This window comes from Xenopus tropicalis, chromosome 3 (assembly GCF_000004195.4).
Source record: "Xenopus tropicalis strain Nigerian chromosome 3, UCB_Xtro_10.0, whole genome shotgun sequence".
Lineage (NCBI taxonomy): Eukaryota > Metazoa > Chordata > Amphibia > Anura > Pipidae > Xenopus > Xenopus tropicalis.
The window spans coordinates 150,528,208-150,540,584 of NC_030679.2; the positions used below are offsets into that span (position 1 = coordinate 150,528,208).

At 41.3% G+C, this 12,377-nt stretch overlaps 1 protein-coding gene across 1 annotated transcript; it reads right to left on the bottom strand.

Annotated features, from left to right (window-relative positions):
• Window positions 1-4,947: 4,947 nt before the first annotated feature.
• Window positions 4,948-11,159, bottom strand: LOC116409643 (olfactory receptor 11A1-like). Its single transcript, XM_031898371.1, has 2 exons — window positions 11,061-11,159; window positions 4,948-5,703 (listed from the first exon to the last, which is right to left on the bottom strand). The coding sequence occupies exons 1-2, from the start codon at window positions 11,157-11,159 to the stop codon at window positions 4,948-4,950; spliced, it is 855 nt and encodes a 284-aa protein (XP_031754231.1).
• Between the last annotated feature and the right edge of the window lie 1,218 nt (window positions 11,160-12,377).

Below are 12,377 nucleotides of genomic sequence, written 5' to 3' on the forward strand. Positions count from 1 at the left end.
AAAATGTCCACACTGAGTTTTTCTAAATAGAGTAATGTGTTTGAATGTAAGTAGATATGAACCTTGTTGGTTTCTCTGTGGAAATCTAATGTAATGTATTAGCGTTGCCCCACGTATAGATACATTGGTACTGGGACTGAGATGCAGCTGATCCTGAACCTTTCAGTGACCCAGATTATCATGGGAAGTTTAGTAGAAATGGGAAATCTCACACCTGCCCATTTGAGGGAGCAGAGAAACCAGTAAGAAACAGCAGTGAGTGATACATTTCTCCTGTAATGGGAAGTTGCCTTTGGGGCTTGTTGGGAACTGCAAATGGGAAAGGAAAGAATCCTGTAGGGTGAGCAGGGCCATTGAGCAAAGAGCAGCCATAACTCTATACTGCATGGATAAGGGAAGCCATTTGGCATTACAGAGATGGGGTTTTTATACCTTTGGAAATGAACATAACAGCCATTCTGTAACTATCCCCTGGGCCGTGTATAACACAGACACTCACAGGGAGCTCCCTGGGGCAGAACCAGAAGCTTGTTATGAACGGCAATTTCATTCTGAATCAAATAACAGAAAATTGATTGCAAGACATATTTGCATCCCCATCCCACTAACAGTACTAAATATTTAAAATTGTTTGCACCTACTTGAAATGCAGTTTCTTCTTTTTTTCTGTAAATTTTCTAGATACCCCAAGTACACCAAACAATGAGAAATGTTACACCTCAAATTTCAAAATCTTTCCAGGGAAAACAGAAGAGATATTAGGGGTCATTTATGTCCACAAGCACAAGTATGAAATTTTCCTACAGACAGTTGTGCATAAAACCCCATTCATTAAAAGTAGGAATGTAGACAGTGCCCCATAGAGGTGACTTACAGTATTTAGTAATGATGAATGAAGTGTTAGGCAATGGGACTTGCTGAGATAACATTTAGAAGAAGTATGACTATGAAACTTTTCATTCATCCAGGTCATGGTATATCTAGTATAAATAAATCTAAAGCAACTGGACTTGCTGGGAAATCGTTGAAGATGTTTCACTACTCATCCGAGCAGCTTCTTCGGTTCAACTGACTGGTATGGGAAGCCCTCAGCATATAAATTCTTCCATTAATATGTCTATGAAGATTCTCATTCATCCAGGTCATGATATACAGTATCTAGAAGAATTAAGTCTAAAACAACTGGACTTTTTTGAGTTTTTCTTGAAAACGTTTCACCCCTCATCCGAGTGGCTTCTTCAGTTCAAATCACTGGTAGGGAATTCCCCAGAATTTAAACTCTTGATGGTAGTACAGTCATAGACATCCAATCACAATGGTTCCATTGAACTTATTCAGTTAGGTGTTAGCTGAAACTGACAGGTGTAAGAAGGTATGATCCAATCACAATGGTACCAAGATTCTCATTGATGAAGGGGTTAATCCTTCAAAGTACATGACTGGAAGTGTGAACTGTTGTGAAACCGCCGGGGTAAGGATGTCAAAGCGGCATTGTATGTAGGTGACAAACGGTGTCGCAGGCCCCCTCCTCTGTTCAGGGATGGTTTTTCCAGGCTGGCATAAACGGCCTCTTCCATTAATGCGATCATTTATATCTCACAGGTACCACTGTACCACTCAGTAAAAATGACAGATCATTATTCACAGATGTATATATAAATATAAAGGGAAAGGGAGGATTAAGTTATTAAGAATGTTTGGCAAAGTTGGTAATGTTTACACTGAAGAAGGGTTGGTTTAACCCTTTCGCTACCAGCCTTTTTGGACAAAGCGGAACTTCTATTGCCAGACAGTTTTTGAACATTTCACTTTAGGAGCCTCTCCTCGGGGGGACATTTAGTTTACCCAGGAAAACAATATATAGGATTTTTTCAGGACAACCTGAGCTATCAAAATATGGTAGAATTTTTGTTCAATTCCAATTCTGTAACAAGATAGAGCCTTCTAAATGTCTAAAAAATGAAAAAAAAAATATATTTTCCATAATATAAACACATACACCAGAAACAATTTTTTTTATGCATGTAATTACAACTGATTTGGAAAGTCCCATGTCTCCTGAATGTGCCAATACCAAATATATATAGTTTTATGGAGATTTCTCACTTGTATAGGTCAAAAACTCCCAGCGGTACCCTACCAAATTCCCAAAGCACTGCTCCAGAAACCTGCATACTTTAGATTTCAAGGCCAAAAATTCCATTAACAGAAGGTTTATCCCAGAAAACTATACATTTTTAGAAAGAATAGATTCTGGGGAATACAAAATAGGTAGAACTGTCTGTCTGCTCCAAACTACCTAGTTGCAATGCTTTCCTAAAATTGTTGATTTTTATTAAAATTTGTGACATTTTTAAAAAATTGCTTCAAAAGTTCCAGTCTATAGGATCTTATCTCCTACAGGTCATAAAGAAACCAGACAAAACACAATAAATATGAATGCCAGGGGTCCACTGAACAGTTTGATGCCCAATATGTATAGGTTTAGCTAAGTATGTGGCATGCAGGGGCCCCAATGTGAACATACCCCCATATGATCTGTCATTTGTCATTTCAGGGAAAGAGTATATGTGCAACCACGAGGAGGAGAGGTGCCTGGAACCAGATCAATGGGACAGTCATACTGTCTGTGTGGAGGTAAGGTCTCGGCAGCTTTTTTAGAAAAAACATCAGCAAAAGGCTGCAGGTAAACCCTCTAGTGAGGTGGTCGCAATAACAGGAGGAATACATACACCCCTACAATTATCACCCCACTGAGAAACCTCCCCTGTAACCCAATTAATCAGGGGGTTGTGAGCCTGGAGCCAGGGTAACCCCAAAATGAGAGGAGAAGAGGCGCCTTCGATGAGAAAAAGGGTTATCTCTTCACTATGAAAATCATTTACACATAATGATAAGAAGATAGTTTTCTTATTTACCACCCCTGAGCCTAGGGGTCTTTTGTCTTTTGTCCACCGCTAAAATTTTTATGGGGACATCCAGAGGGACCACAGGAATGCCATGTCTGGCTGCAAACGGGGCATCTAAAAAGTTACCCTCTGCCCCAGAATCCACAAAAGCGGACAAGTTAATAGAGCCCGAAGGCCAAGTCAGTTTGACTGGTAACTGAACTTTGGGGAGAGGATACGCCTGCACCCAAACGAAGCTCCCCCTCTTCATTTAGGCTAAGGCGTTTCCCGGCCTCTTAGTGCACTGTTTAAGAAAATGAACCTCATCCCCACAATAAATACATAGACCAATACACCTCCGCATCCCGTCTCCCTTGGCGTAGTTTACGAATCGCCGAATCGGCAGATGATGTGCGATCCAGGTCATCATAAAGATTTGCCATGGAATGAAAGAAAAAAATCAAGGGGAAAATGGACAGGATCAGAGGGGGGCAGTCTAAGGGCCCAAACTTGAGGATCTCCCAGTAGGAGGGTCATGACAAATCTTACTTTCTCCTCACCAGTTTGGAATGAATGAGGGAAAAAGCTAAGATACAATTTACATGCCTCTTTGAAGATGAAAAACTTAGTCCTATCCCCAGAAAATTTTTCTGGAAAGGCAATTTTGGGCTCTTGGGGCCTAAAGCTGTTACCCCACATAGCAAAAGAGCCTACAGGAGGGGAAGGACTAGGCATAGGCTGCTGCGGAACTTGGGGAGTCTCTAGCTGGCGGGTTAGACTGTGGAAACCCTGCAGGAGATAATTTGGCTTTTGCTCCTGATCCTCCAAGCGCTGTAATATTGTGGTAAGAAGCGCTTCTGTAGCAGATGGAGTGGAAGAAGCAGCAGTGGACTTATCGTGATCTTGGTCCTCCATGGGCCCGTGATAATGTCACGTTCAGCACATTAAACCAGAACTGATGCCAAGTGCCCTTGTCTCGGCTCAGCTTCACCAGTAGTGTGACCGCCTTTGGCTTCGGGAGGAGCCCTCAGCTACTCAGATGCCACCTGGACTTAACGAGAGGAACAAGGCGAGGAGTTCTGGCAAGCAAAGGGGCACGACTGTAGTTAAAGTCAGTTAGGCCGAAGATCACGGTACAAAAGGATTAGGCAAGGTCGTAGTCAGGCAGGCTGGGTCGAGGCAGGCAGAAATCATGGATCGTCAGACAGGCAAGGGTCAAACTGGATAATCAAACAGCAGGATGAGACAAAATCGGAGTCAAAGTACAAGCCGGGGTCAGGTTACGGATATCAGAATAGTCAGGAACAGGCCAGGTCAAAAACACAGGAAAGCACAAACAGGAAATACAGGAACAAACGCACAAAGGCTCAGAAAGGCACCAGGAACATATTCCTATCACGGGCAATGAAAACTAACCAAAGTCCCTTTAAATACTTTTAAACTTTGCGCCATTGCGCGCTGACGTCATAACGCTGGCGCAAATGTGCCTATAAATTACAGAGGTGCGCGCGGCGGGCGTCCCCGCCGTGCCGGTAGGTAATTTTTTATTACAGGTACTGACCCGGGAAGCTTTTGGGTCAGTACCCATGTTAGAAAAAAAAGGTATCAAGAAGATTTTTCCTCCGCACTGCTGTCTATTTCAAATAGTTTTAGATGTTAGAAGGACATACAAGGCCAATCTTAGAGCTGGAAAGTGCTCTGCTAATATTATAATATGAAAAAAAGACAAATATAGTAAAATAACGATTACAATGATTATTACTTAACTACTCTGAAAACTACTCTAAAATTCAACCATTTTCAAAATCAACTGGAATATTATAGTTAGTAGATACAATGCAAGGACCATGAGTATTGGCCAACATGTCTGCTATAGAACTATAACTTTCAGAAACTCCCTGGCAGCTCAATCAGTGCAGGGGGAGAAATGTTACTTCTACACGAACTGGGGGGAAAGGAGTCCTGTCCTGCTTTTTGTTGTCTGTGGCCAAAGGGAGAAAATTGTCATTAACAGTTTAAAAACACATTTCAGCAGAGCAACTTCAATCTTCTTTTTCTGCTACTTAAACTGAGTGTTAAAAAAAACTTGATTTGACATATACTTCCGTAGAGCAACTTTAATCTCATTGTTTCTCAGGCTGTATACTATGGGATTGAAACATGGGGTTCCAACTGTGTATAGAAGGGACAGTATTTTATTGATATTGAAGTTATGGCCCTCGGATGGTACCATATAAACTATTATCAGAATCCCATAGTACATGCACACAACTATTAAATGGGAGCTGCAAGTGGAGAAGGCTTTGTGTCTTCCTTCAGTAGAGGAGATCCTGAGAATGGCAAGGCCAATGGAAACATAAGTGTAAATGATGAAGCAAAAAGGGAGCAGTATACAGGGTATGGTCATAATAATATCTGTTAGTTCCACAGCTTTATAATCTGAGCAGGAAAGTGTAATAAGAGGGGTAAAGTCACAGAAATAATGATCTATAACAAATGGGCCACAGAACTGCAAATTAAATGCTAAGAGATTTGCAATCAAAGCAAATACAAGGGCTAAGCCCCAAGAACAAAGACTCATATAGAGGCAAAGCCTGAAACCCATAATGGAGACATAATGAAGTGGGGAGCAGATGGCCAGATATCGGTCATAGGCCATGGCTGTGAGGAGGAAACATTCTGAAGTTGCTGAAACACTATAGATATAAAACTGTGTGATACAACCAGTAGCAGATATTGTGCCCCCTCCATTCAGTAATAACCACAAGAAATTCGGAGTAATACTACTACTGAGCAAAACATCAGCCAGAGACAGCTGGGAGAGAAGGGCGTACATGGGAGATCTCAGGGCTGAGACTGTTATTACCAATATAATTATAAGAAGATTTCCAAATAATGTCACAATATAAATCCAGAGAAATGGAACAAAGAGAAACTCATTGATTATCTGAGAGTTCTGAAATCCCAAGAGAAGGAAAGATATACCTGATGTCTGATTCACCTTATGCATTGCCTGGAGGTTATGATATACCCTGTAAATTATTCAAAACAATTCAATAGCACTTTATGATCTACATGTACATTTGAGATAGAAATGAGAAACCAAAGAGATGGAGCTGATCCTGAACTTCCCAGTGCCTCAAGCTTAACATATAAAGTTTAGATGGAGTGTGAGATTAGCAGCATCAGCCTGAAGGACTTTCTTGAAATAGATGAGAGCAACAAAGAGTAGCAAAGTTACCCAGCTGGTTTGCTGACAATATCAAAGTAACATGAAACAATCCTGTAGGGTGAGCAGTGCCATTGAGCAAAGAGCAGCCATAACTCTATACTGCATGGATAAGGGAAGCCATTTGGCATTACAGAGATGGGGTTTTTATACCTTTGTAAAGGAACGGAACATAAAAGCCATTCTGTAACTATCCCCTGGGCCGTGTATAACACAGACACTCACAGGGAGCTCCCTGGAGCTTAAGGAGAACCTTGTTATGAACGGCAATTTCATTCTGAATCAAATAACAGAAAATGGATTGCAAGACATATTTGCATCCCCATCCCACTAACAGTACTAAATATTTAAAATTGTTTGCACCTACTTGAAATGCAGTTTCTTCTTTTTTTCTGTAAATTTTCTAGATACCCCAAGTACACCAAACAATGAGAAATGTAACACTTCAAATTTCAAAATCTTTCCAGGGAAAACAGAAGAGATATTAGGGGTCATTTATGTCCACAAGCACATAAAATTTTCCTACAGACAGTTGTGCATAAAACCCCATTCATTAAAAGTAGGAATGTAGACAGTGCCCCATAGAGGTGACTTACAGTATTTAGTAATGATGAATGAAGTGTTAGGCAATGGGACTTGCTGAGATAACATTTAGAAGAAGTATGACTATGAAACTTTTCATTCATCCAGGTCATGGTATATCTAGTATAAATAAATCTAAAGCATCTGGTCTTGCTGGGAAATCGTTGAAGATGTTTCACTACTCATCCGAGCAGCTTCTTCAGTTCAACTGACTGGTATGGGAAGTCCTCAGCATATAAACTCTTCCATTAATATGTCTATGAAGATTCTCATTCATCCAGGCCATGATATACAGTATCTAGAAGAATTAAGTCTAAAACAACTGGACTTTTTTGAGTTTTTCTTGAAAACGTTTCACCCCTCATCCGAGTGGCTTCTTCAGTTCAAATCACTGGTAGGGAATTCCCCGGCATTTAAACTCTTGATGGTAGTACAGTCATAGACATCCAATCGCAATGGTTCCATTGAACTTATTCAGTTAAGTGTTAGCTGAAACTGACAGGTGTAAGAAGGTATGATCCAATCACAATGGTACCATGATTCTCATTGATGAAGGTGTTAATCCTTCAAAGTACATGACTGGAAGTGTGAACTGTTGTGAAACCGCCGGGGTAAGGATGTCAAAGCGGCATTGTATGTAGGTGACAAACGGTGTCGCAGGCCCCCTCCTCTGTTCAGGGATGGTTTTTCCAGGCTGGCATAAATGGCCTCTTCCATTAATGTGATCATTTATATCTCACAGGTACCACTGTACCACTCAGTAAAAATGACATCATTATTCACAGATGTATATATAAATATAAAGGGAAAGGGAGGATTAAGTTATTAAGAATGTTTGGCAAAGTTTGTAATGTTTACACTGAAGAAGGGATGGTTTAACCCTTTCGCTACCAGCCTTTTTGGACAAAGCGGAACTTCTACTGCCAGACAGTTTTTGAACATTTCACTTTAGGAGCCTCTCCTCGGGGGGACTTTTAGTTTACCCAGGAAAACAATATATAGGATTTTTTCAGGACAACCTGAGCTATCAAAATATGGTAGAATTTTTGTTCAATTCCAATTCTGTAACAAGATAGAGCCTTCTAAATGTCTAAAAAATGAAAAAAAAAATATATATTTTCCATAATATAAACACATACACCAGAAAAAAAAATTTTATGCATGTAATTACAACTGATTTGGAAAGTCCCATGTCTCCTGAATGTGCCATTACCAAATATATATAGTTTTATGGAGATTTCTCACTTGTATAGGTCAAAAACTCCCAGCGGTACCCTACCAAATTCCCAAAGCACTGCTCCAGAAAGCTGCATACTTTAGATTTCAAGGCCAAAAATTCCATTAACAGAAGGTTTATTCCAGAAAACTATACATTTTTAGAAAGAATAGATTCTGGGGAATCCAGAATAGGTAGAACTGTCTGTCTGCTCCAAACTACCTAGTTGCAATGCTTTCCTAAAATTGTTGATTTTTATTAAAATTTGTGACATTTTTAAAAAATTGCTTCAAAAGCTCCAGTCTATAGGATCTTATCTCCTACAGGTCATAAAGAAACCAGACAAAACACAATAAATATGAATGCCAGGGGTCCACTGAACAGTTTGATGCCCAATTTGTATAGGTTTAGCTAAGTATGTGGTATTTAGGGGCCCCAATGTGAACATACCTCCATATGATCTGTCATTTCTGTCATTTCAGATTCTGCAAAATCAAAACATTTACATCATTTTATGTGGGATAAAGCTAGTAAAAAGTACCCTAACCTCAGAAATCCATATATTTTTGGAAAGTACATATTCCCCCAAATCTAAAATGGGTACCCATGTCTACTCCAAAGTACCAAGCCACAAAGGTTTTCTAAGTTGGCTAATTTTGATGATATTTCCAAAAATCAAGTCAAAACTTCCAATATGCAGCATCTTATTTTCTACAGGTCATTAGGTAGCTATATAAAACACCCTAAATATGAACCCCAGAGGTCTACTAAACAGTTTGATGCCCACTGTACATAGGTTTATCAAAGTACATGACACTTAGAGACCCCAAAATATACCTTGTGCGCACTAATTTCATGGCTTACCTTTACCTAATTCATAGGCAATTTTATGTGGGATAGAAGCTGCAGAAATGTAAAGTGACCCCTAAAAATCATATATTTTTGGAAAGTACTCATTCTGACAAATCCAACATGGGTAAGGACTCCTTTCTACACCAAAGTACCAATCTGCAAAACTTTCCTAAAGTTAGTGGTTTCTATGACATTTCAGAAAATCACCTACAAATGTTGCAATTTGCCGCATTTATCTTACACAATTTCTTGCATACAAAGGCAAATCACCACAAATAGGAACACCTATGGTCTACTGAACAGTTTGCTGCCCTATATGCATAGATATACCAAACGATGTGGTGTACAGGGGCACCCAAATCAAAATAGTGCATATGACGCTCCGGGATATGCAATTATTGCAACCAGTATGTGTATTATGTGCCGTAAGACCCCCTAACAATACTGAGACCCTAGAAAATCATATATTTTCTGAGAATACACATTCTGACAAAACCAAAATGGGTAAATACATCTTTCTACTAGAAACTACCAAACTATAAAGCTATGCTAAACCTAACGTTTTTATAACATTTCTGAAAATTGTCACACAGCTTGCATTTTGCCCCTTTATGTATCCCACATGTTGTAACGGACCAACATAAAAAACTCTGAATATGAATGCCAGGGGTCTACTGAACAGTTTGATGCCCAATATGCATAGATTTACCAAACAATGTTGTATACAGAAGAAGCCAAATTATAATACACAAGACAAAATGTTCATGTGCAATTAAATTAGTAAAATAAAAAAAATAAAATCAATGGGGGTTTTTTTCCTAGTGATATCTGCAGTCAGAATCACAATTTGAGTATTTTGGTTAGGGCAAATTAGTTTTACAGACAAAGTCAAGTGAACAACAACTATGCATAACTGAGAATGCAATAAAATGGCTAAAAATGCACCGAGTATGAAAGTTTCAGATTCAATCAAGCTTCAGTATCGTGACTTTCTTTGGGCCAGGTTGGAGCTGCAGAGTGCCATTGAGTCCTATGGGAGACTTTCTTTGGGCCGGGTTGGAGCTGCAGAGTGCCATTGAGTCCTATGGGAGACTTTCCTTGGGCCGGGTTGGAGCTGCAGAGTGCCATTGAGCCCTATGGGAGACTTTCCTTGGGCCGGGTTGGAGCTGCAGAGTGCCATTGAGTCCTATGGGAGACTTTCCTTGGGCCGGGTTGGAGCTGCAGAGTGCCATTGAGTCCTATGGGAGACTTCCCTTGGGCCGGGTTGGAGCTGCAGAGTGCCATTGAGCCCTATGGGAGGCTTTCCTTGGGCCGGGTTGGAGCTGCAGAGTGCCATTGAGCCCTATGGGAGACTTTCCTTGGGCCGGGTTGGAGCTGCAGAGTGCCATTGAGCCCTATGGGAGGCTTTCCTTGGGCCGGGTTGGAGCTGCAGAGTGCCATTGAGCCCTATGGGAGACTTTCCTTGGGCCGGGTTGGAGCTGCAGAGTGCCATTGAGCCCTATGGGAGACTTTCCTTGGGCCGGGTTGGAGCTGCAGAGTGCCATTGAGCCCTATGGGAGACTTTCCTTGGGCCGGGTTGGAGCTGCAGAGTGCCATTGAGCCCTATGGGAGACTTTCCTTGGGCCGGGTTGGAGCTGCAGAGTGCCATTGAGCCCTATGGGAGACTTTCCTTGGGCCGGGTTGGAGCTGCAGAGTGCCATTGAGCCCTATGGGAGACTTTCCTTGGGCCGGGTTGGAGCTGCAGAGTGCCATTGAGCCCTATGGGAGACTTTCCTTGGGCCGGATTGGAGCTGCAGAGTGCCATTGAGCCCTATGGGAGACTTTCCTTGGGCCGGATTGGAGCTGCAGAGTGCCATTGAGCCCTATGGGAGACTTTCCTTGGGCCGGATTGGAGCTGCAGAGTGCCATTGAGCCCTATGGGAGACTTTCCTTGGGCCGGATTGGAGCTGCAGAGTGCCATTGAGCCCTATGGGAGACTTTCCTTGGGCCGGATTGGAGCTGCAGAGTGCCATTGAGCCCTATGGGAGGCTTTCCTTGGGCCGGGTTGGAGCTGCAGAGTGCCATTGAGCACTATGGGAGGCTTTCCTTGGGCCGGGTTGGAGCTGCAGAGTGCCATTGAGCCCTATGGGAGACTTTCCTTGGGCCGGGTTGGAGCTGCAGAGTGCCATTGAGCCCTATGGGAGGCTTTCCTTGGGCCGGGTTGGAGCTGCAGAGTGCCATTGAGCCCTATGGGAGACTTTCCTTGGGCCGGGTTGGAGCTGCAGAGTGCCATTGAGCCCTATGGGAGACTTACGAAATCATGCTTTGAAGGATCAAAGTCAGAAACTTTTATGTGCCGTTTCTGATCATTCGCATAGGAAAATTTTGGACCACAATATTTTTGTAAAAGCATGGCGCAACTTTTGGCAAGAAAATGTGAATTGTCGCTAATCATACTCATAATGAATCAGCTCCTGTATGTGGCGGGTCTGAAAGCTGTTTTACGTTCTGATGCAGGACCATAGAGGAGAGCAGTGCCAGATAACCAAGTGCAATAAGTAAATAGTTGTAGCTGTGAGACCTGCTGCCACTTATGAAAAATCAGCTGAAACTGATCTTTTAAATTAAATAATTTCTAACGAGTTGTACTTGTGATTTTTTTTTTCTAATAATGTTGTACAGGTACTAGCAAAATATGGGCTTCTATGTACAGTAGTTGCAACTGAAGAGATGTATAAACCAATGAGTGTTATTGTGACAGCCGGCCATTTAATCCCCAGGCACATGTACCTTTCTATTTTGTTTCTCTATGAGGTAAGGCCAGAGAATAAGCTTTGCCCCTCACACAATGCAGTGTAAATGATAAAATAAAGTTTTCTAAGAGGACTATTATTGAGCTTGAATTGTTACCCTATAGGGCAGAAGTTATCATTCACTTACCCCAAGATGCACTTCTGAGGGCAGAGAATAAACTCAGTGTTTTACACCATGTTCCTTGTAATACTTGTATGAAAGGACCTTTACTGTGCTTCAAATCTTACCCTTTGGGTTAGAACATATCACGTGAGAAGACTATGGATTTAACTATGTTTAAAGCAGAGTCATCTTTTATCTCCAAAACGAGCACCTCTAAATACATAAATAAACTTTAAAAATTTAAATATTTTATTTTGATTTGGCCTATTATAATCCTTCTACTGTCTCTGCAACCAAATTACCCCCAGATTATTACTGATCAAGCCCAAGGATGTAGACTCATGAAGGTAAAATTCTAAATGGAAACAAGAGAAATGGATGGCAGAAGGCCAACCAGTTGTTGTAGGACATCAGTCTAATGAGAGGACATTCTACAGTGACAATTATACCACAATATTCTGTAGAGTAAATGAGCCAAATCTATGACAGATGGAGAAGAAGGGTCCTAAAGAAACTTGTCAGCACCACACAACAAATCGTCACACAAAATCCATGTCTACAATGGCCGTATCCAACCTGCTCATCCAAAAATATTGGCAACAGACAGCACTGCAGAGAAGATCTTCTTGAAAGACTTTATTCAAACAACACAAATTCTAAAATAGTAGATACAATGCAAAGTCCATGAGCATTGGCCACCATGTCTGCTATAGAA